At 43.7% G+C, this 26,187-nt stretch overlaps 1 protein-coding gene across 1 annotated transcript in view; it reads right to left on the bottom strand.

Moving 5' to 3' along the window:
- Window positions 1-26,187, bottom strand: part of Dtd1 (D-aminoacyl-tRNA deacylase 1) — a 257,126-nt gene that overhangs the window by 194,109 nt on the left and 36,830 nt on the right. The window contains exon 4 of the mRNA XM_045156932.1: window positions 3,148-3,254. Within this exon, the coding sequence (XP_045012867.1) occupies window positions 3,148-3,254 (107 nt within the window). The remainder of the gene's footprint in view (window positions 1-3,147; window positions 3,255-26,187) is intronic.

The raw sequence follows: 26,187 nt of genomic DNA, 5'->3' as shown, positions 1-26,187 counted from the left end.
TGAGTTCCAAGTCTACCCTGAGATTACATAGTGAATTCCAGGTGAGCCTGGGCTAGAGCAAGACCCTACCTCGAAAGAAAAAAAAAATAACAATAATAATAAAGAATATAAGTTGAGGGCTGGAGAGATGGCTTAGTGGTTATGGCACTTGCCTACAAAGCCTAAGGACCCAGGTTCAACTCCCCAGAACCCACATAATCCAGACACACAGGGGATGCATGCGCACAAGGTCACATATGTGCACAGGTGGTGCACATGTCTGGAGTTCGATTACAGTGGCTAGAGGTGCTGGCATGCCAATTTCTCTCACTCGCTCATAAAAAAATTTTAAAAAAGAATACAGGCTGAACCCAAGTTTGAGAACAATCAGCAATCCTTCCCTATCTCATGTGAAAGGTCAGCTGAGACCTCCTGTGCCGTGATAGGCAGCCCAGCTCAGCAGCAATGACATAAGCCTTCTCAGGACTCAGAACAGTCACCTGCAGCACACTCCATGACCGCAGGGCTACTGCTGCACAACAGACGCACCCTCAGGCACACTCCGTGGGAAGAGGCAGGTGCACAGCCTACGTGCTAGGAGTGTGGGGCAGTAAGAGGCACTGAGTCTGGGGCACAGTCATCAGGACACTGTAATGGGGCTGGGGGGCGGAGCTTCCTTGGCACTGAGGGGAGCAGAGAACCTCCCCCTCTCAAGAGACTCTGGAACTGAGACCACAGCCCCAGAGGCAGGAAAGACCTCGGCTTCCTCTCAGGCTGAAGAGGTGTCTAAAGCAGGTGTGATGGCACAGCGAGACAGGACAGCCACAGAGGTCTGGTCCTCCAGCCTTGGAAAATGACAGAAGAAACTCAGATTGCCTCCTACATGCTTTTGGAAGGACTGAAGGGTCTGAAGGAAGAGCCTGAATTGGATGACTGTGACATTGCATGCTGACTTCACCTCTTTCACTGTCACTGACCTTCCAGGTCTGTATTATTCTAAATCCATGCCCAAAAGCAAGGACCAGGTGACAGCCACTTTTCCTTTTTTACAATGCCCAGCATTCCATCATATACCCCCAAACCATATACACACATAGACACACAGGCACACAACTATACCTTATTCATCTGCACAGACGGATTAAAATGTCCATATTTTAAAACACCTGGCCAAAAGAACCATTTTTCTGTGATTCAGAAACTTGACAAGAGAATGGTTTTCCCATAATGCAATGTAGCACTTTGGGATATAATGGGAAAATAAAACACTTCAAATTAAAAGCTTGTTTGACAGAAACACATGTTTATCTATCAGTAAAACAAATTTGGCTGTGTTCTTCTGTCCACATAACAGCAAGCCAAGATGCTGTCCGTTTAGAGGAAGCCCCTCCATCTGAAGGGAAAGGCAGAGAGAGGTCACTGACAGAGGCTGGCAAAGTCACCTCCAGTCCTTGTGTGCTAGCTTGCTGCCACCTACTGGAGAGCCAGAGGATAGAAAGAGCTGCACCAAGTTCTCAAGTCAACAAGGATATGGGTAACAGAAACAGCATTGCATTTGAGCAAGAAACTTCTTTTCTAACCTAGTAAGTTAACAACAGCTTGTTAGACGTTTTAATAATCCCATTTGGGATTTGTCTTGGGATTCTTCGGGTTTTTATTGTGTGTGTTACAGGTGCACAACATGACATTTTACTCTAAGTACACACAGTGAAGTGACTACAGTCAAGTAAATTACATATCCATCACATCAATGGTCACATTTTCTGTATGTGTGGCAACAATGCCCAGCGTCGAGTCTCTTACAAGGTCCAGCATGCAATGCACAATAGTCCTTGTGCTGCACACTGCATCTCCAAACTCACTCATCCCAGACAGTCATCTTTTACCCTTCGATCTCAACAAGAGAAGGTTACTGAAAGACAACTGAAGAACTCTAAGGCCGACTGTATTAGTCTACCATTCCAAAGACACATACTTAAAATGAACAAAAAGGCTCGATTAAAATTTTCTCAAAATAAAATTAAAGCAGAGCAATAAATCAAAATTACAGACTAATGATCACCCAAGCCCACGAAGACCATCTGGGAGAGAGTGCCATCTGGCAAAACCGGACTCCAGCAGCTTCCAGAGATGGGTGGGCCTCAACAGAAGTAAGTGAGAGGATGAAAGGGGGTCTGAAAACAGTCATGAAGCAAAGCAATGTGGAAGCCTCCAGGGGGAGTGCAGAAGGAAGGAAATCAAGGAACTTGCTCACTGGCGATATGAAGCATATTTAAAAGTGATGGGACCCAGAGGTGCAGCTCAGCAGTAGAATGTTTGCCTAGCGTGCACGAGACCCTGAGATCTGACAGACTCCACTTTAGCAAGGTGACAAGGTTGTACCACCTGTGTGGAGACAAGTCTCATGTGCCTCCTGACAGGATGGTATCAGTGATGGAAGAGGAAGGCTCTGTTCCCCTTGAGGCAAGCATGGCTTTGTACCAGTCAGATAGCCTCTAGGCTCTGCCATGCATCCCCCACACAACTTCATCATCCCACTACACAGCATCCTGGCAAGGGAGGGGAGACAGGAAGGAAGATAGGAACATTCCTTCTATTCCTCCTCTTCTTCGGCCAGGCTATGTGACCCTATCAAGTGGGTACCCTAATTAAAGCCTTTAAGTGTGTTGAGCATAAGCCAACATAGGCTACATGCACTATCACACATTTCCTTTCTCTATTTTAATTATATTTTTTCCAAAGAGCTTACAGGGATGGCAGTAAATCCAGGTCATATATTACTACAGAAAAATGAAGATTTATAAAGAGCTTTGCATCACTTATCTACCTCAACTTGGACAAAACCCACTCCCGGTAACCACTCTGAATGAGTGAACAGGCCAAGGCTGCTGCTCTGCTGCCACCCAGCGGTGGGCGGGTGCCATGACATGTGACCCAGGACCAGCTCAACGGAAGAACCATGCTCTGCTAAGGACATTTTCTGTATATGGTCCCAGCCTGCTCAGGAGTTACAGTTCTCTTGGGAAGAGAGGAAGCAAAATAAGTATGAGGTGACAGCTATGAAGTGTTTCCTCCACATCACATTGGGGACTGCTACCAGGGACTAAATCAAAGCCAAAACATGCTACCTTATAAGCAGGAGACCCAGATCCCAGACTTCAGGCTTACCTGCTTAGGGTCCGAGGTAGCAGCACCAGGAGCAGGAGACTCCAGCTCTATGGTCACAGGCCCATCATTCTGAATGTGCACCTGCATGTAAGCACCAAACTTGCCATCTGAAAAGAATGCAAGCAGTTCTAAGAATTGGAGGCTCAAGTTCACTGTGTCCAAAAAGTACATGTGCAACAATGGAAGAAGTAAAGGCCTGGCGACATCATGAGCACATTACATGAGGAGCTGGAAGGAGGCTGGCACGGCCACTGTGGGAGGCCATTTTATCACCATATCCAGTAAAGCCCCCCGACCTCCATCCATGATGCCCACACCCCTCTGGACAGTGCCAACAAGGCCCATGCCACAATCGGTAGCCCGATAGGACAGTCTTCATGAGACAGTCATGAGGGTGCATGTGAGTGTAATGAAAGGACAGAAAGTCTCAGTCACTACCAGTGTTTACTATCATGCCTACACTGCCCATCAGAGTATATGGACAAACTGGGGAATGACACAGACACTTACCAGAGGAGCCATAAGCTACTGAAGGAAAGTGGAAAGAACAAAAGTTGGGTGCTGTTACATCTTGGCCTGGTCAGAAGCAGGTTCTCAGGCCTGCTGGGCTAAAGCCAGTGCCATGTTCAGGGGTTCCCTTGGACAGAATGCCCTTCCATGAGCTTTGCTTCTACCACCACAATGCCACAACTCCACCTCTGACTCTTTCTTGCCCAGTTTACTCCCTCCTTAGTCTCAGAGGGACTTAGCAAAGCAGACATACTAACTATTGGTTTTCTTCAGCCCACAGACAGTAGCAATGGAGACTGTACTAGAAGCACCCACACTAAGCTCCATTTTTATAGGCAAGATTATCAAATTCCCAGTGGGGAGTCAAGCATGCCCAAATAATGGTAACTTTCTGACCTCCTATCAGATTAAAATGGCCGTTCAAATCAACAGAGCTTTTCTTTTATCTATGTCACACTTGCTAAAAAGACATCAGCAGGGAAGGAAATCATGTGTTTAATTGCATGCTAAAATTATGGCTACAATTAGTAGCAAATTTCAGCCTCTATACTCCTCAGGGAAGCTGAAGGCAAACTCAGGAGGAAAGGAATTATTTCCGACCTTGAATTTCTGTTGCCAGGATATAAGGCACATGCCTCACCATGTTTCTCATTCCAAGTAGCAAGAAATTTATTTTCTTTTCCTGTTTTTCCTCAGCTAAGAACAGAACTATTATCTGAATTTCCATTTGTACACACAATAAATCCAAGGACATGTTTTAAGAGGTCTTAAAATGGTAACATTTTTTCCAGTCCAGATCAAAGAGTGAAGTCCCCAAGAAAAATTATACTGGCCAGGGAAAATAAATACAATTTTAAAATAAAAGACAAGAACATATCTACAAAACTACATCTGGGCTCATGCAGTGATATAATCAAGTTGTTCTTAAATGTAAGTCTCAGGGTTCCACCCAGAGCTGCAGGACATGAAAGTGTCACACACGTTTATACCACATGTTTCAGGCACGGAAACTCCCAGCTGGGGCCCAAGAGCCATGAACTGGTCTCCAGTAGCAGCTGTATGAGACCTTTCCCACCCTAACTGGAAGTCAAGTACCTGACCCACCTCATAGCAAATTTACTGCTTGCCTGAAAAGGTTGATGTCCACACCCCTCTGGACAGTGCCAACACGGCCCATGCCACCAATCGGTAGCCCGATAGGACAGTCTTCATGAGACAGTCATGAGGGTGCATGTGAGTGTAATGAAAGGACAGAAAGTCTCAGTCACTACCAGTGTTTACTATCATGCCTACACTGCCCATCAGAGTACATGGACAAACTGGGGAATGACACAGACACTTACCAGAGGAGCCATAAGCTACTGAAGGAAAGTGGAAAGAACAAAAGTTGGGTGCTGTTGCATCTTGGCCTGGTCAGAAGCAGGCCCATGTTCTCTGCTCCCCAGAGCATGGCTGTGGCCAGCCGGAGCTCAGCCTACTCTGAAGACTCGTAGCGAACATGGGCCGTTGACATGCAATTTGGGCAAGCTTTATCTAAGCCCAAACCCTAAAGGCACTTCTTCACTACCCAGGAGTGTCCTCACTACCCAGACTTCTTTTTCTACTTGTCTCTGAGCAGGGTAGAGGGGATCACATACTGGAAACCCCAACCTTGGGTGCACAAGCTGAAGACATGAAGAAATCAAGCAGAAGAATAGCACCAAGGGGAGTTCACAACCAGCCCATGGCAAGGCTACGGCCACTACCCAGCTGCAGGAGTTTGAACTCCACGCACAGGACTGGGTCAGGCCCTGGCAGGATGCTGGCATCTGAGGCAGCTCTGTCCTCAACAGCAGAGCTGTGTCCATGGAGACAACGGTGTTTCTGCCTCCTCAGAGGACATGGCAAATACGAGTACCCCACACTGGGACAAGCGCAACATGGCACTCCAGGCTGGGGACTGTGAGGCAATAGCAACCACCACCAGCAAAGACCAGGGACTCAGGAAACATACCTCAGGCTTGGTGGGAAGACAGCTGCTTGCAGTACAGATCCATGAGTCACTAGTACTGAGTTTCTCATAGTTAAATGTCCAGGCCAATGTGGACAGCATGATAAACACAGCCAGCCCATACTGGGGCCATGGGAGGGTCTGCAAGGGTAAACCCTGTGCTCCTCAGGCTCTACTATCCCTTTCTGAAAGTTTTCTGCTTGTCTTCACAAAAGTACAGCCTATTCTACTTCTAGGCAGTGAGACAACCTACACCCAGGAATTCACAGCAAGAATCACTTAAGGAGACAACAGGGCTGAAGACCAAAAATGCCAGTCACAGGAGCCTGAGGGCATAAATCAGTGAGGCTACCCTCAATCCCACACCAAAGAGACAAAAACAGGGGACAGGAGAGATGGCTTAGCAGTTAGGTGCTTGCCTGCAAAACCTAATAACTCAGGTTCAATTCCCCAGTACCCATGTAAAGCCAGATGCATGAAGTAGCACATGTGTCTGGAGTTCATTTGCAGTGGCTAGACGCCCTGGCATGCCCATATGCATTCTCATTCTCTCTCCTCCATCCCATCCCTCCCTTGCTCCCACCACCTCCCTCCCTTCTTCCCTCTCTCCTTGGAAATAAATAAAATGTTTTTTAAAAGATAAAAAACAGAGGGGTGGGGCTGTGGACATAGCCATTTGAATAGCAAACAAATGGATTGTCAAGTTCCTGAGTGAGCTTAGATGCTAGGGTCATGGATTCAAGGCAATCAAGGGAGGCCTTCCTGCCTAACATGGTGAATCCAGGTGACATTTTTCTGTCCACTAGGGATTACTGGAATCCTTGGCAACATGATGCCTAGAATAACTTGGGAGGACACAGAAGGTTGCCTGGTCTCAGAAGGGAGGTGCAAAGGAGCCTGTTCGGAGACACTATAATCTGGTGCCCTGGGAGGAGCTGCCAAGGACACCTATGAGCAAAGCTTGGATATGTTGATGAAGGCACCCAGACTCAACCAGGCATGGATCCGTCCACAGAGCAGTAGGCAGGAAACCAACGAGGGGCTTCCAAGCTCACCAGGCCAACGGGGTTGGGTTTCAAACTTACATTTAATTGAACATGAAAGCCTTTGGATTTGGGGTTTGTTTCTTATGCTGTGGCTGTTGGGTTGTCTTTTGTTTGTGTTTTGTTTTGTTTTGAGGTAGGATCTCAGTCTAGCACAGGCTGACCTACAACTTACTCTAGTCCCAGGCTGGCCTCAAACACGGCAATGCTCCTACCGCTGCCTCTAAAGACATGTGCCACCACACCTGGAAGCCTTTGGATTTGCATAAAATGTAGAATTTAATCATGGTTTATAATTTCTCCCTGAGACTGTGACATGGTAAAGGGTTGCATTCAAATTCAATGCATGTCCAAGTTGCTGATGCTAACTTTCTTATGTGTCTTATTTTTGCACTATATTCAGGTTGTCATTTAACCTCATGGCAGAACCTCTGCGGAATGGCACAAGGTGGTTTGTTGCACTGTAGAAAACAACCTAGAAGTAAGTCTTTACCCCCGGGAGCACTGAGGCCTTAGAGAGGTTTTGTAACAGGGTTCTGAGCCAGGTCAGAGTTTTGGAAGACCAAAGATGTATGGCGGGAATAGCCTTTAAAGAAGGACTGAGTAATGACCTTCTCTTAAACAAGGAGCCCAATTGCCAGAGGAAATCTCTTCTCAGAACCACCCTCTTTCTGCTGTTGTCTCTCCAGCAGGCACCTACCCTCTCCTGTGCACCTTCTTTACATGTGCGTGTCCCCCTCCCTCTCCCCCCTCTCCCTCATCTCCCCCCCACCCCCACCCCTACCCCACCCCCTCTCTCTCTCATAATCTTTTAACGCTTTCCCAACCTAAACATTCCCCAGTGGGAAATGGCTAAACTCTGGTGAGCATGGCCTAAAGAGAGACCCAGCTGGAGAAGAAACCCAGGAAGAGGCTATCACAATCATGCTGATGAGACACTATGATGGCTTGGGCCAGGGTGGCTATGGCAGAAGTGGCATCCTAGTCCCACATTCTGTGTACATGTGAAAGGGAGCAGGGCTGAGAAGTTTAACCAAAGGACCAGTTGCAGAAAAAATGAACAATGTACTTGGGGTGGAATGGGAAAAAAAAAAAAAAACTACATGTTAAAAGAGAGAGAGAGAGAGGAGCTGGGCGTGGTGGCACACACCTTTAACCCCAGCACTCAGTAGGCAGAGCTAAGAGCATTGCTGTGAGTTCAAGGCCACCCTGAGATGACACAGAGAATTCCAGGTCAGCCTGGGCTAGAGTGAAACCCTACCTCGAAAAAAAAAAAGAGAGAGAGAAAGAGAGAAATGTTGGGCAGAAGCACTCTGTGGGGTGGATAATGCTATGCCCAGGAACCACAGATTGTTACAAGATTGTTCAGTGCCAGGAGTGGGATACCTTCCAAAGAATTGTGGGTTAGGGAGGCCCCTGAATCCCCCAAACAGTACAGGCTGTTGCCAAGTGTCTTGGTTGCCCACCAGAACTAGATGGTAAGACCCTATTACTAAAGACACCACATGCATGGGCTGCAGGTCTACAGAAATCAAGCTGCGACCTCTTCTCTACTGACTAGCTGTCATGAGGCTGCAAAGACTTATGCAGCCTGTTGAGGGAGAAAAGTCATCAGCCATCTTAACCACCAGTGGACCCTGCAAGCTTTACAGCTAGCCAGACAAATAAACCAACTGGTACAATGGTAGGATGTCTGTTATAGGGGAAACCAACTGCTCTCTGATTGCATTTGGTTTCCCTACATTTCATAGTAGGGAATTCATGTTGGTACTGAAAACCTAACCAACAGCCTATAGCTGAGGAGGTCATAAGCCCTAGGAGAGAAACTACTGCTGTCTGGCTAAACGGATATATCATGTCCACCAAACTGCCTTACAAATCCTTATGTTTATGCCCATGCTACTCTCATTTTTGGTTAGAGAAACTTCTCATATGCTGATGACCACTGGGGAGACTCAAAACTCACCAAAGTGCTGAAAAGTAGTGACAGTGGAGTGTTCAGCACTAAATGAGACATCTCAGGACCCATTAGGGAAGAGGTGGCCGAAAGAATGTGAGAGCCAAAGGAAAGGGAAGAGTGTTTATAATACTGTCTTCCAGACACAAAATGGCCTTGATATTCATAATTTCATAGTGGCTATCACTACCTACACAAGACCTCCATAACAGAAGAAAAAAATGATGACATCAAAGTAGAAGACAGACTAGTTGGAAAGAAGAAGGGGTCAGATGGAGAGGGATTAAGGGTGGGAGATAAAGGAAGGTGGTGGGAGGGGATTATGATCATGGTATATTGTCTCTATGTACAGAATTTGTCAAGAAAAAGTTTAAAAATATTTTAAAGGAGCTTGTTGTCTAAAAAAAATATATAACTCCATTCAGAAAAAAATCTAAAGGAAGTCCAGAGAATACAGCTGAACTACAATGAGAAGAGTTTTGACACTAGAGCCAGACATGGCAGCTATACTTGCAATCCCAGCTCCCTGGGAGGCAGAGGATTATGTAGGCCCAGAACTTTTGAGACCAGACAAAGTAACATAATGAGACTGTGTCAAAAAAAAAAAAAAAAAAAGGAGGAAAACAGTCACCAACAGAATAAATAAGCAGGAGACCCTACAGACTATGAAATCAGCCAGCCAGTCAAGAAGTACAAACTTGTGCAATAGTGGCATGACGCCTGTGCAGGTAACCAACTGTTCTCTGGTTGAACCTGAGGCCCACTCAGTGGGAAAGAACTCATATCTGGTACTGAAAGCAAGTCAGAATCCCATTGTCAGAAAACTTATAGACTTCAGAAAGAAGCCCCCACTGCTCTCTGGAAATGAAGAGTGGGCTTGCACACCAAAAAATGTGGGGAGGAGCTCAGGTGAAACAATTGAAGAATTGGCAAGATGAACCTGCTTCCATGGCGAAACTGACAACCTGCACCAGAACAATGCGGACAGATACTGAGCATACTGAAAACATCCCAAGGCAGAAATCCAGAAGCTGCTGAGAGTAAAGCACTAAAGTAGACTTAAAAGACACCCACCATGGCTCAGGGAATTTGGCAGAAAAGGGGACAGAAAGATTGTAAAGAGCCACAGTGTGGGAGGGACTATCCAGAGGTATTATCCCCCATACACAATGACTGACTACTGCTCTCACAATTCCTAACCCACAACCCCATAGTGAAAACCAGCAATTCCACTGAGGAGGACCCTCAGTGAAATGGAGGTAGGGAGGAGGGAAATGATGGTTTCAAAACATGATGTGCCCATAAAAAGATTTTACTTGGTAAAACTTTGTAACTTTCAAATTTGCATATTCCCCTTTATCTCAAGCTGGTCTCACTCTTGTTTGGAGAATTTGCTTTATTTTACAGATGGCAAAGAAAACAGAGGAGAAGCAAGATCAATTATAAGAAGTTAGCTGACTGCCCACCACAAAATGTGCCACATCTACCACAGCCCAGGAGAAATTGCAGGGGAGTAATGACATGACCACTGTTCTTACTGCTAGCCTGACAACCAGCCTCAGGTTGATGGTGACAAACACAGTGATCAATCAAAACTTATCAAAACAGAAATCCAAAGGCTACTGAGAACACAACACTAAATCAGACTGATAACAGACCTGCCATGATAGCTCAGGGAACATTGCAGGTGGGGGGCAGAAAGATTTTAAGAGCCACAGAATGGGTAGAAATATACTGAGGCATGGTCCCTCTGCTACCTCACAGGGAATGACTAAGGCCTTCATGATCACACTGTAAATACCAAAACCCCACTAGGGAGGGCCTCCAGGGTAACAGGAGCTCAGGTAAGAACATGAAAGAAAATAACTTGTTATAATTAATATAAAATAAAAATCAATATTAAAAAACAATAAATAAAATAAAGCAACCACAACACAGCTATCACTCAAGATATTGTGAACTTCTTTAACCATAAAAACTATCTTGCAATCAGTATGAAAACCAGAGGGGAAGCTGTCCACATGACCAAAGTGATAGACAGCCAAAGAAACCCATCCCACAGGGTTGGACTGACAAGTTCTGTCAAAATAAATGATTCCTATGTCATTTAAATTGTTCCAGACCAAGATGCACATGGTCGTCCATGCCTATAATCGTAGCACTCAGAAGGCTGAGGCAAGAAGACAGCCATGAATTTGAGACCAATCTGTGCTATGACGCAAGACCTTGTCTTTAAAAGAATTTTTTTAATTAAAATATATTGGTCTGGATCATAGAAAAAATATATAAACTTCCAACTTATCCTGCAGGAATACCATTATTCTAATATTAACATTGAACATGAATATATGCAAAAAGCAAAGGCCAACTTTTTCCTTGAATACAAATGCAAAAAAAAAAAAAAAAAAAACTTGTACAAGAACACTTGAGAAATCTCTTACAAGCATCCACAGTGGCCATTTTGTAAAGCTTTAGTCAGCATGGTTCATGATTAGGAAATACTATTCAATAGTTAACACAGAAAAAAAAATGCTGGAAAAAATCAACTTCTCGTTTAAAAATTAAGTTCTTAAAAACAATGAAGTACCTTTGTGCTTCAGTTTGTTACCTTTGTAGACTTATTTAATGAAACCATTCAAATAAACCAAACTTGGCATTTGTTGAAAAAAAAAAAAAAGAAACAATGAAGTTCTTCCTTGGTGAGCTAGGGAAACCTACTTCTTTAACTTTAAAGAGCACACAGTAATCATTTTCCTATACTCAGGTGACTAAGACACCATGAACATTCATCCTCATCTGCCAAACAACAAAGCAATACACTTTAAAAGATGGGCTGGGGGCTGGAGAAATGGCTTAGCAGTTAAGGTACTTATCTATGAAGCCTAAGGACCCACATTCAATTCCCCAATACCCACATAAGCCAGATGTACAAGGTGGCACCTGTGTCTGGAGTTTGTTTGCAGTGGCTGGAGGCCCTGGAATGCCCATTCTCTATCTGCCTCTTCCTCTCTCTCTCTCTCTCTCTCTCTCTCTTCATCCTTCCCTCCCTCCTTCCCTCTCTCAAGTAAATTAATTAAATTAAATTAAAAGATGAGCCAGGCATGGTGGCCCATGCCTTTAATCTCAGCACTTGGGAGACAGAGGTAGAAGGATCACTGTGAGTTCAAGGCCATCCTGAAACTACTACAGTGAGAACCTACTTCAAAATCCAAGATGGGGGAGGGGGGAGTGGAGCTGTAGAGATGGCTTAGAGGCTAAGGCACTTGCTTGCAAAGCCAAAGGGCCCAGGTTCTATTCCCCAGCACCCACATAAGCCAGATGCACAAGGTGGTGCATACGTCTAGAGTTCATTTGCAGTGACTGCAGACCCTTGTATGCCCATTCTCTCATATTCTCTCTCTCTCTCAAATAAATAAATAAAAAGTTTAAAAAAGTGATGAGCTGGCATTGTCAAGTCTCTTGGTTATCCACCAGAACTAGATGGTACTATCCTTTATTAAAATAATGTTTGTTTGGTTGGTTGATTTATTTGCAAGCAAAGAGAGACAAAGAGAAGAGTAACAGAGAGAGAGAGAAAGCAAGAAATAATGGACATGCCAAGGCCTGAGCCACTACAAAAGAACTCTAGACACATGCAACACATTGTGCATCTGGCTTTATTTATGTGGGTATTGGGGAATTGAACCTGGGTCGTTAAGTCTTTGCATTCGAGTGTCTTCACCACAGAGCCATCTTTCCAGCCCCAAGACAGCTGAAGACTTGGGCTGCAGGCCACTGAGAAATCAAGCTGCAAGTCACTGAGAAATCAAGCTGGAGCAGGGCTAGAAATCTCCTCCCTATCTCCAGCTGACAGAAAGCTATAAAGAGCTATGCTGCATGCAGTCCTACGGGAGACAGAAGTCATCAATGACAGTAAACATAAGTAAACCATGCAAACCTTGAGACTGGCCAGGCAGGCCATATATGCCAACTGGTGCAACAGTGCCATATCTGTTATGGGGAAAACCAACTGCTCTCTAATTGGACTGGAGGCCCACTCCATAGGAGGGAATACATACATACATGCCGGGTACTAAAAACCTAATCAAAAGGCTGTGGCTGGGGAGGTCATCAGCCCTAGAGGGAGTAACACCTGCTATTGTCTTAATAAATACATATATTATTCCCACCAAACTTCCTATAAGCACTTTTTTATGTTTATACCCATATATTAATGCTGCCCTCACTTTTGCTTAGAGAAACTTCTCTTTTCATATGGTGGTGGCCACTGGGGTGACTCAAAAGTCACCATAGTGCCAACAAAAGTGACAGGGGAGTGTTCAGCACGGAGACATCTCTATCACACCTTCCAAGGCTCATGGTCCATTGTGGAAGAGGTGGTGGGGAGAATTCAAGAGCCAAAAGAAGGGCAGGACTGCTTATAATGCAACCTTCCAGACACAAAATGGCCTAGATATTCATGATCTAACAGTGTCTGACTACCTACATAAGACCTTTATAATATGAGGAAGAAATGATGACATCAAAATAAAGAGAGAACCAGCTTCCCAGCAGAATTTGAAACCCATTCTGAAATCCCTCCCCTCGTTACAGGTGGCATAGAAGTCACCAGTCTATTAAATGGACTGCTCCTTCTCTTGCCTGTTGTTCCTTCCTTCTCTATTTCTTTTCTTTTTTCTTTTTTTCATATTTTTTTAATTTTGTTTTTGTCTTTTTTGTTGTTGCTGTTTGTTTTCCGAGGTAGGGTCTCACTCTAGCTCAGGCTGACCTGGAATTCACTATATAGTCCTGGGGTTAAAGGCGTGTGCCACCACGCCTGGCTTCATTCTCTATTTCTGTCTGGAAAGTCAGAAAAAGACTTAATGTTTAATAACTTGCTGAGGATATTTTTAAATTTTTATTTATTTGAGAGAAACAGAGAAGAAGCAGATACAGAAAGTGAGAAATGGCATACCAGCTACTGCAAAAGGACTCCAAATGCATGCGCCACTTAGTGTATCTGGCTTATGTGGATACTGGGGTATTGAACCTGGGTCCTTAGGCTTTGTAGGCAAGTGCCTTAACTGCTAAGCCATCTCTCCAGCCCTAATGTTTAATACTTTTTTTTTTTTTCGAAAGACAGAGAGAGAGACATGGAGACAGAGAATTGGCACATCAGGGCCTCAGCCACTACAATCAACTCCAGATGCTTGCGCCTAGTGGGCATGTGCAACTTCATGCTTGCCTCATCTTTGTGCATCTGGCTTACATGGGATCTGGGGAGAGATCAAACATGGGTCCTTAGGCTTTACAGACAAGCACATTAACAACTAAACCATCTCTCCAGTCCACGTTCAATATTTTTAAATATAGTTTTATGTATTTATTTGCAAGCAGAGATATAGAAGAGAGACAAAGAAAATGGGCATACCAGGGCCTCCAGCTACTGCAAATGAACTCCAGATGCACGTGCCACATTATGCATCTGGCTTTACATGGGTACTGGGGAACTGAAGCCAAGTCGTTAGGCTTTGCAGGCAAGCTCCTTAACTCGTGACCCATTTCTCCAGCCCTAATGTTTAATATCTAAACAAAATATTTATGTCTGGGGTATTTTTTATAATCATGGAAGTTGTTAATAAAAATAAAAAAGCCAAAGGAAAAAAAAATTTATGTTTGTACAATAAAATTATTCAGCCTTTCAAAAATATTTGGTAAGGAAATGATTTAATGGAAGGTGGATTTGAAAGGGGGAGAATGGGAGTGGGAGAAAGAATTGTAGTGATTTATTGTCTATACTTACAAAAGGTGCAAATAAAAAGTTTTCTAAAATGTTCTTTGCAGGGCTGGAGGAATGGCTTAGTGGTTAAGGCATTTACCTGAAAAGTCAAAGGACCCAGGTTAGATTCTCCAGGACCCATGTTAACCAGATGCACAAGGTGGTGCATGCATCTAGAGTTCATTTCCAGTGGCTAGAGACCCATGCACCCCCATTCACACCCTCTCTCTCCCTCTCTTTCTTTCTTTCTCTCTCTCTCTCTCTCTCCCTCCCTCCCTCCCTTCCTTCCTCTTTCTCTCTGTCAAATAAATAAACAAGTAAAACATTTAGCCGGACATGGTGGCACATGCCTTTAATCCCAGCACTCAGAAAGCAGAGGTAACAGAATTGCAATGAGTTCAAGGCTACCCTGAGACTCCATAGTGAATTCCAGGTCAGCCTGGGCTACAGTGAGGCCCTACCTCAGAAAACCAAAAAATAAATTAATTAATTAATTTCATTTAATTTAATATTTAAAATGTTCATTGCAGAGCAGGAACAGAAGCCTGACCAAGAAACATATGTCAGACAATGAGATACATAAGCATATCACCCCTAACATGCAGCACTGAGGAGGGCACCAGACCACCAGAATGCATGACTTCAAGCCAACCATGAAAAGACATCAAGCAGATGTGCACTGAGGGGTGTTCTGAAGCAAAATAACAAGGTAAGACAAAGAGGCCAAAGATCACCCCAAGTTTGGAGGAAACTAAGGCAATGCACCAACCAAATTCAAAATAGGATTCTGGGTTGGACACAGGACCAGGAAAAGGACAATGGTGAGGAACCCTACAAATATCAAATTCTGTCATTTCAATAAACCCCAAAACCACTAAATTTTTAATGGCAATACCCCGTTTTGATAGGTGGGTGTGTAAATGTTCTTAATGGAAGCTACATGAAGTATAATATGTATATAACTTTTCTATAATTCTAAAATATTTCAAAATTAAAAATACAAAGAATTTTTAAAAATCTAACATTTTAGTTGTTTCAGTTTTAAGAGTTTGGGCATAAGCCACTAGAGGAATGGCACTGCCACCATCTACAACAGGGAAGCCCCCTAGTGCACAGTTGGGTTCAATAGTCAATTCAGTGTTAGATAAATTAGGTTTGAGAGGCCTCTCAGAAACTTAAGTGGGGACATGTAAGGAGGTCACGAGGCACAGTTAAGAAGAGGAAGTTAGGGCTGGAGAGATGGCTTAGCCATTAAGTGCTTGCCTGTGAAGCCTAAGGACCCCTGTTTGAGGCTCAATTCCCCAGAACCCACGTTAGCCAGGTGCACAAGGGGGCACATGCGTCTGGAGTTTGCTTGCAGTGGCTGGAGGCGCTGGTGCACCCATTCTCTCCCTCCCTCCCTTCCTCCCTCCCTCCCTCCCTCCCTCCCTTCTTCCTCTTCCTCCTCCTCCTCCTTCTTCTTCTTTTCTCTCTCCCTCTCTCCCTCTCTCCCTCTCTCCCTCCCTCCCTCTCTCTCTCTCTCTCTCTCTCTCTCTCTCCCTCTTCCTCTGTGTGTCGCTCTCAAATAAATAAATAAAAACGAACAAAAAAAAATTTTTTTTTTAAGAGGAAGTTAGCCAGGTACAGTAGTAGTACATGCCTTTAATCCCAGCACTTGGGAGGCAGAGGTAGGAGGATTGCTGTAAGTTTGAGGGCAGCCTGAGACCACATAATGAATTCTAGATTAGCCTGGGCTAGAGTGAGACCCTACCTCAAAAAAAAAAAAAAAAATCAAGCAGCTGAAGAGATTGCTTGCAGTGCTTGCCTATGAAGCCTAAGGATCCAGGCTCAATTCCCTAGTACTCACAGAAGCTGGATGCACATGGCGGCATATGCATCTGTAATTTGCTTGCATTGGCTAGAGACACTGGTATACCCAGTCTCTTCCCCAACCCTCTCTGTAAAATAAAAATAAAATATTTTAAAACACCTGAGTCTATGGGGGTGTTGTAGTCAGTTTCACATTGCTGAGATGAACACCCAAACCAGTCACAGTTTAGGGGAGGAAGGGACCTATTTCAAGCTTATAAATCCAAGATGAAGCTCCATCAGTGGCGGAAAAAGCTGCTTCTATATATACAAGCAGAGAGAAACCATCACCACCCAGCAAACAAAAGCAATAAGCACAAATCCAGCAGCAAACAGAAGGGACCTCACCAGAGGTCAGAATGCTCTACATAGCTATGGGCTGGAAATAAGATCAGCACCAGGCACACCTTAGGGCTGGACCCCAGGATCCACCCCCAATAACATCACCTCCAGCCAGGTGGCTGGCAATCCAAGTCATAAGCTTAATAAAACACCTGAGTCTATGGGGACACATATTCAAACTACTAGTCTTCAAAGTTAAGGGTCTGGACAAGCTCACCTAGGGCTGACTATAAGGAGAAAAGATCAAAGAACTGAGTCTGCAATGTTAAGTAAAGGGAAAGTTAAGAATGTGGCTCAATGGTAGAGGGTTTGCCTAACGTGTGAAGCCTGGGCTCCAAGTAAGGTCACAGTCTGAAAAGGAACAACCCAGCAGGTAAAGGCAACAGAGAACGAATGGAGTCAAAGCCAACCGCACACATGCTGGGGGGAGGGGCAACAGTCAAATTCTTCTGACAGGACAAGGGGCTAAGGACAAGACTGACTCTACAAATTGCTGGCAGTGAGCCCTGTGGGAGCATCAAGAGGCACAAAGGGGGCTAGAGACCGTCCTTCCTCCCTCCCTCCCTCTCTCTCTCTTTCTCTTAAAAAAAAAAAAAAGATTAAATAAATAAAAGAAAGTAAAGCTGGTTCCTGTGACAGATATCAGCAGGTAGAATGGAGAAGTCCTTCCTGCAAATTCTCTTCCAACTGCTTCAGCTTTCTCAGGGAAACAATAAGGACAGTGGGTAACTAAGGGACAGGAAGGGAGATGAATGAGTACTGCTGGTTTGAATGGAGAAATCAAGCATAAAGGTGAAGACCGGAATGAATGACTGGGTCAGTGCATTACCACTGCTGTGCAGTACTGTAGAAATACTTGCAGGGCATGTTTGAAACATGAGATAGTCCATTGTGATTGTATATTTCTCCAACCACACTCAGATATGCAGATATAGACACAGATGCAGAGCTGGGCTAGTGTTTTCCAGGGCTGGAGCTCCACCACAAAGGTCAGTGAGCTGCCACCAGACTTTGTGAGGGAGTGTGCCTGGGTGTGCTCAACATCATGGACCACAAATTTATGAATTCATAAAATTACAATACTCAAGAAAGGAATGCAGCTTCCCATCAGAGTCACCCAAATGAGCCTGTCCTTGTCTCAAGATACAAAATAAGACCACCTACTATGTGCAGACAGGACCATGATAACAGGGGTACAAAATTTCCACCATACTACCAACACTGTACTTACGGCATTCACAGACACTTGTTTGAGGAAAGCAAAAGGAGAACTGTTAAAGATTAAGCTGTTCTTCATGATGAAAAATCAATTAAGAAGATCATAAAAAAAAGGGAAATTAAAAATGAATGTGGACATAGATCACCATTCGAGAAGAAGGAGCTATCTATAGCCTGAGATGGCATAAGTCCAATAAAAGAGACATACAGGAATAAACAGGGCATTAAATGAACAATCACCTGAGGAGTGAAAGGAAAAGAAAGAATGACAGGATAAACTAACCAATTTGGCCAGAAGCAATCTTATTCTCAATCAAATTTCTACACAAGAGCATCTGCCCAGACCAATTTTCCCACTCTGCCAAGAACAATGAAAACATGGTCCCACATTCTAATTTCCCTAACTTATATCAGAAATAATGACTTCAGCATCACAGTCTTGCCAAAGTCAGCATCTGCTAAAAGTTCACTCATGCTGCTAAAATGATTTAAGTAGTAAAAAGGGTAGAAAATTAAACACATCCATAGAAGTTAAAGTACTAACCACAAAACCAAAATTAGATGTAGTCCCCAGATCCTGGCACCTTCTCTGTGTTGCTGAAGCTGCAGGAGGCCTGGACATAATGGATGGCCCACACAGGGTACAGAGCTGTGATAGTCATAAGCTGCTGCTTTCCTTAGTGTCTACCCACATTTCTCTTGCTCTTTGCCGACTGATCCACCCCTGCAGAATTCACAGGTAGCTATTTTAAATATCATAGCAACTTTGGATATGCCAAGCAAAGTCCAAGGTAAAGGACTTCCTAAGCCCATTACATATGGCTCAGAGTTGGAACAAGAAATTTGAGGAGAAGCCTTTACAGGCACTTCATGTTGGTATGACATTTGTTTTTCTCATAAAAGCAATGGATGTTCAGCGCTAAACTTAGAGTGTTTCATGCCTCCTGCCAAATGTGCTTTTCAGCATTCATCCCATGGCTGGAGGCCTGGGCTACTGCAGAGGCCACCACTGACCCAGGTTCTGGGCCAACTCTGCTAGGCTTGGGCCTCTGTAAAGCAACCTCAACTCTAGCTTACTCTACCTACAACAGTGGGGGAAGCTTGACATGTCTGTGTTCTAGGGTTCTTCTTCAAAAGCAATCATCAAAAGAAGACCAGACAGGAAGAAAAGATCCACTCTTTGACAGCACTGGCCTCATAAGCTATGAAAGACAAGAGATGGCTATTTGATGTTCCTTCTTGCTAGCTTCCCTCCCTCTCTGTGTGGGTTGTGAGAGTTCTGGGACCAAGCATAGCAGAAAGGATTCTGTTTGGCCTTAAGGGCCTGGTTTTCCATTTCTTGTCATACAACTCCTGTTTGTAGCATGTTTGCTCTAGAGAAAGCGAGTACCATGTTAGAAATCCAACAAAATTTATACCACCTGATTCTGAGAAGCTCTGGCAAAGTGGGGAAACCCAGCATAAGTGAGGGGATAAATGAAGGAGGGGGCTGAAGTGATAGATCAATGAATAAAGGCACTTGCATGCAAAGCCTGCCAGCCCAGGGTTCAATTCCCCAGTGTCCGTGTACAGCCAGGTTACATTCATTCTTTCTCTCAATCTCCCTCTCTCTCTCTCTCTCATTGCAAATGAGTAAATGAAAAATGAATTTAAAGGAGAGGGATAGGGATGTAGCTCAGTTGGTAAAGTGCTTGCTTGACTGACATGCACCAGGCTTTATGTTCAATCCCCAGCATGGCATAAACCAGACATGGTAACTCATCTAAAATCCAAGCACTTAGGGGGTGGAAGTAGATGCAGGAAGATCATAAATTCAAGCCATCCTCAACTACACAGCAAGTTGGAGGCTAGCATGGATTATATAAAATCCCATAAGAAAGAAAGAATGAAAAAAAAAGGGAGGAAGGGAAGGACGGGAAAGGAGGGGGGAAAGAGGAAGAGAGAGAAAAAAAGGAGAGAAGGAAGTAAAGAGTAAAAAAGAAGAGAGGGGAAGGGAGATGAAAACAAACATTCAAGGCCATCTTAGAAGTAAGGAGGGAGAGGGAACATGTGCTGCTTATGATACTTGTTTGTACCCACCAGGAGCCTCTAAATGGGGCGCATGCATCCTGATATCAGTTTGCATCTTCCCTAACCATCTCACTTCAGCTGAAATGCCTCATCACGTGCCTCTGTGAGAGGCTAGGTTAGCCACAGGTAGGCAGGACAGCCCCTTGGGAGGGATCTTGGGTCACACCCTTGCCATGCCTATCACCTCGGCTTACCCCACCTATCCCAGCTCTCCCTGCCTGCTTCAGGCACTCAACTCACCCAATCAGATCTCTGTCGAGACGTGCACGCTGCCCAGGTGTGGGTGGATTTCTCCTATGAGCTCAGGCCAAGTTGCATGGGACACCTGGTGCAAGCGGACCCACCTCTTCCTGATCACAGACTAAAAACTATGTCTTCTCTGGGCCCAAGGAGTAGGTCCTCTTCTCCTCCCTGGCCCTTAAGCTGCACATAACTCCACATCCGGGTCTTCGCACCAATAAGATCTCTCCCACCCCGGCAGCCAGGGTAGGAAGGGACACGTTTCATTACTGCTTTTACTTCTCAATCTCTTTGGAAGCAAACACCTTCTTTAAACCCCTTCCTCACATGTTCATTTACATGGGCTCCCGGACCACACGTGTATTTCCCCCGTCCCCACTTTACCTCCTGTTCCTTACCCCTTTCCCTCTCTCACAGCCTGTGATATCTGAATAAGATGTGATTTAAAAATCATTTTCTTTAGTCTGGATTGCCAATTCTTTGGCTAATTATCAGACATGAATTTAGGACTTGGGGTTCCAGGAAGCACTCGGGTCCCCCAAATTTCCCCATAACATCTCTGCCACTAACAATAGAAGCCAGCCAATGTACTGTGCCAGAGTCTGGTACCAGGGCTGCTAGACAATGACACTGACAAGAGAAATCACAAAAGTGACATGAAGGGAACAGTATAATACCCCACCACAGCAACAAGCCCTAAACCACTTAATATCACTGCTCCAAGAGGAAGGACAAATTGACCACTGCTCTCCTAAGTGGTCTTCATGCGGTCCCAAACTCTTCACCAACTTCCCTGTTCACAGCACAGAAAGCAGAAAAGTCCCCAGAGACCTGATGAAGACAGACAAATAGCAGAGAAAGCCAACAAGGCAAGAACATGGATGCCACAGTAACATCACGACATCCATGATCCTCAGCCTCCCCAGAACTCAGCTCACTTGGCTCCAGGTTCTGCCACTCTGATGCTGAGGGGCCCCCACAGCTCATCCTGCCGTGCCTCACTCTCCTCATCTGAGAAGGGAGGGAAATACCAGTCTGACAGCTGCCGAGAGGACTCAAGGAGATAAAAAATGGGTAATGTTCACTTTGCACAGGTCTGGAATGTCGGAAACCCTACAAGATACATTTTAGCATGCTATTTTCTTACTCACTAACAAAAATAAAAGGGTGTGGGGACATAACTAGCTTGCCCTCCAGGGCTTGCATTATACCTAGATCCAGGAAAAGAGTTTGGAACCAGTCATATCACCACACCACAAACAATGGGAACCAAGCTAGCCGAGTCTGCTGTCCAGCACGTGAACCACCACCAGCCTGTACGGGAAAGGCTGTGGCTGTCCAGGAAATGTCTGTAATCCAACAAACACTGGTTGAGAATGTGAAGGAATTTGTAAAGGGGCAAAACCACATCTGTATTAAGTTTTTTTTAAGATTGAGCGATTGACTAAGAGGGAGAAAGAGGCAGATAGAAACAGAAAGAAAATGGGCTCACCAGAGTCTCTAGCTACTGCAAATGAATTTGAGATGTATTCACCCCCTTTGCATCGGGCATACATAGGTCCTGGGGAATTGAACCTGGGTCACTTAGGCTTCACAGGCAAGCACCTTATCCATCCACTAAGCCATCTCTCCAGCCCTATACTTAATTTTTAATAATAAATGTGAGAAAACAAATAACTATAAATATAAGACAAATTTTCAAACCTAACAGGGGAAAGAAGGGGGAAAAAAAAGAAGTGGTAAGCTTAGTTAAACCACATTCCATTTTAAAGATGCTGACATGGCCCTGAGAATGCTAACAAAGGAGAACACAGCATTTCCACATTTCTTCATTTCAAAAGAGACTTTCCAGTTTCAAGTCAAATTCTCAAAAATAACCAAAAGGCAACAAAACGTAGAGCATACATCATGCATTGTGCCCCTGCAGGCTTTAAGAACGGAGGCTGAAAGAGTGATGATGCTTCATTGGCACAGTGGCAGTTCTTCTCAAAGTCCCAAGACTTGGAAATAGATTTTGATTAAACTCTGCATGATTCATGCCAATTTTCCAAAAAATATGATCAGATGTAGCATACCCCATGAACTTAAATTCTGATCTATTATAAACTTATATTGATAATAGTATTCAGTACTTCATATAACTTTCTGGATAAAATACATATAAAAAAGTAAAATCAGGGCTGGAGAGATAGCTTAGCAGTTAAGCACTTGCCTGTGAAGCCTAAGGACCCCAGTTCGAGGCTCAATTCTCCAAGACTTACATTAGCCAGATGCACAAGGGGGCGCACACATCTGGAGTTTGTTTGCAGTGGCTGGAAGCCCTGGCACACCATTCTCTCTCTCTGTCTGCCTCTTTCTGTCTCTGCCACTCTCAAATAAGTAAATAAAAATGAATAACAAAAAAAATTTTAAGTAAAATCACATAATAATGCACAAAACATTCCCCTTTAAAGATTTGGATGAGATGGACCTGGAAAGGATTATACTAAATGAGGCAACCCAGACCCAGAAAGCCAAGCGCCACATGTTCTCTCTCATATGTGGATCCTAGCTACAGATGATTGGGCTTCTGTGTGAGAAGGAAAATACTTAGTAGCAGAGGCCAGTAAGTTAAAAAGAAGATATAAAGGGAAGAGAAAGGAAGGGAGGAGGGTACTTAATAGGTTGATATTGTATATATGTAAGTACAATGATTGAGATGAGGAGGTAATATGATGGAGAATGGAATTTCAAAGGAGAAAGTGGGGGGGGGGAGGGAGGGAATTACCATGGGATATTTTTTTATAATCATAGAAAATGCTAATAAAAATTTAAAAAATAAAATAAATAAAAAATAATAAAAATAAAAGATTTGGATGAAAACTATTTTGTTTTCAGCCAAGCATTCCATAAGTGTCAATGCTCTCCCATTTAAAGCTTTTCTAATATACATCTGAGATTACTCAGAAATGGAATGGTTCGCCCCCCTTCAAGCTCTAGAAATTCTCTAGTCTCTCCTCCCCTATGGTAATGGGGTTTCACATGAGTGTTAGTTATGGCCAGCTGCTGATGTGGGTCCTGGGGGTCAAACCCAAGCCATCTCTTGGACCTCTTCAGGGCCTCATGCTTGTATAGGAAGTGCCCTTAACTGCTGAGGTATATTTTTGTTTTAGTTCTTTTTTTCTTTTTTGTTTTTTCGAGGTCGGGTCTCACTCTAGTCCAGGCTGACCTGGAACTCACTACGCAGTCTCAGGGTGGCCTCAAACTCACAAGAGATCCTTACAAGTGCTGGGATTAAAGGTATGCGCTACCACACGGGGCTATTTTTGTGTTAGTTTTTATTTCTGTTTTTTCAAGGTCTCACTCTAGCCCAGGAAATGGGTTGGAAAAAAAACAAAAAAAAGGACATAATGGCCAGAATTATGAATGGAGTTCTAAACTTGGCTATATCCAGAAGAGGGAAGCCCATACTCTACAAGAACACAAGCAGAGTGTGATCTGATTAAACACAGGCCAATGCTACTCATGTAGAGCCCACACACCCTCCTAACAAAACAACACATTCACAAGAGAGAGAATTAAAAGGAAGCACAAAGGAGAAACTGGACTACCACACATCTCAACATGAGAAAACCCAATGAGCTGACAACTAGCAAGGGGAGGCTCAATCTACTACAGAGCTTCAAAGCCAGTGCTCTTGACAAGCAGGGGCTCCTCATGTAGCCCAGGCTGTCCTCAAACCCATGATCCTCCTGCCCCTGCCTCCAAAGTGCTGGAATTACCAGTGTGTGTCACCACACTCAGCTTCTCAAAAATATCTAATAAGCATTATTGACTAACAATGAAAACAAGAAACAATCCAATCAATCAATCAATAAGAATTAATAACTTTCTAAAAAGAAAATACAAGACACAGATGGACTCACTAGTGAATTCTACCAAACATTTGAGGAAGGAATTATACCAGTTCTCTCTAATCTCCTTTCAGGAAACAAGCTCAGAAAATATTCCCTACCTCATTCTACCCATCAGAATCACCTGAACCAAAACTAGACAAAAGCATAAAAAGAAAATTAAGGGCTAGAGAGATGGCATCATGGTTAAGGCACTTGCCTGTAAAACCAAAAGACCCAGGTTCTATTTCCCTGGATGTACATAATTAGATTCACAAGGTGGGCCATGTGTCTAGAGTTCCTTTGCAGTAGAGACCCTGGCATGCCCAGTCTCTCTTGTTTGCCTCTTTTGTGCTTGCTTACTCGCTCGCTCGCTCGCTCTCGCTCGCTCGCTCTCTCTCTCTCTCTCTCAAATAAATAAATAAAAATTTTAAAAATATTTTAAAAAAGTAAAATTAAGTCAGAATTAACCATAATCAAAACTAGACAAAAGCAAAATAAGAAAAGAAAATTAATCCCAGCACAGTGGTTCACGCTTTTAATTGCTATACTCAGGAGGCAAAGATAGAAGGATCACCAGGAGTTGGAAGACAGCCTGGGCTACAGATGAATTTTCAGATAAGCCTAGGCTAGAGTGAAACTCTGCCTCAAATAAAGGAGGGGGGGCTGGACAGATGGCTTAGCGGTTAAGTGATTGCCTGTGAAGCCTAAGGACCCTGGTTCAAGGCTCAATTCCCCAGACCCACATTAGGCAGATGCACAAGGGGGCACACATGTCTGGAGTTCGTTTGCAGAGGCTGGAGGCCCTGGTGCACCCATTCTCGCTCTATCTCTATCTGCCTCTTTCTTTCTCTGTCTGTCACTCTCAAATAAATAAATAATTTTTTAAGCCCTATAGGTAATATCATATTGAATAGTCAAAACTAGTTTTTCCATTAAGAACAAACAAGGATGCCCCTCCCACTACTCCTTATCAACACCATAGTAGAAGTCTTAGCTAGTGCTATAAGCCAAGAAAAGGAAATTTTAAAATGAACTGATTGAAAAGGAAAAAATAAAACTGCCTTTATTCTGAGATAGCATATGTAGAAAAACTAAAAGAAATAACCAAGAGGTCAGGGAGATGGTTCGGGGAGTAAGAGTACATGCTCCCCAGACACAAAACGGCCTGGATGTCCATGACCTCTGTGCCTGACACTGCCTACACAAGACCATCATAAGGGGAGGAAAATATCATGACATCAAAATAAGAGAGACTGATTGAGATGGGGAGGGGATATGTTAGAGAATGGAATTTTAAAGGGAAAAGTAGGGGGAGGGAGGATATTACCATGGGATATTTTTTATAATCATGGAAGTTGTTAATAAAAAAAATTTGAAAAGAGCTGAGTTCAATCCTCCATATCCACATAAAAAGCTGGGCATCATGGTACATGGCTGTAACCTCCACACTAAGGAGGCAAAGATAAGATCAATGGAGCCACTAACCAAAAAACAGCAAGCTCCAAGTTCAATGACAGACTCTGTCTCAAGGAAATAGAGAAAGAGCAATAGAGATACCCAACATGCAAGTTGTTAATAAAAATAAATTAATTAATTAAAAACAAATAAATAAGAAGAACCAACCAAAACAGCACTTAAGCCAATACAAGATGAAAGCAAGGTGACAGGATCTAAGATTAATATGAAGTCAATCCCTTTCTGATAGACTAGGACTGAACAAGTACAATTTGAAATTAAAAGCATAACTCTATTTTTGTTGGAAATGAAATACTTAGGTATGAATCAAACAAAGTATATAAAAGACCTTTATGTAGAAAACTATAAAGCTGACTGATGAAACTAAGGAACTAAATAAGTTCTTGGAGAGGAAGACTAAGTATAGTCAAGATTTAAGTTATTCTCAATTCTATCTTTACATACAACTCCATCCCAATCAAAACTCCAAGTTAGCCAGGCATGGTGGCTCACGCCTTTAATCCCAGCATTTGGGAGGCAGAGGTGGGAGGACTGCCGTGAGTTTAAGGCCCCCCTGAGACTCCATAGTGAATTCCAGGTCAGCCTGAGCTAGAGTGAGACCCTACCTCGAAAAACCATAAAAAAAAACCTCCAAGTTATTTTATGGACATCAACAGATTCCAAAAATTATATGGAAAGGCAAAAGATCCACAATAGTTACACAATATTGAAGA

The sequence above is a fragment of the Jaculus jaculus genome, chromosome 8 (assembly GCF_020740685.1).
Source record: "Jaculus jaculus isolate mJacJac1 chromosome 8, mJacJac1.mat.Y.cur, whole genome shotgun sequence".
In the NCBI taxonomy this organism is placed as follows: domain Eukaryota; kingdom Metazoa; phylum Chordata; class Mammalia; order Rodentia; family Dipodidae; genus Jaculus; species Jaculus jaculus.
Note: the sequence above shows the minus strand (reverse complement) of the source record. Positions and strands in the feature narration are given on the sequence as shown.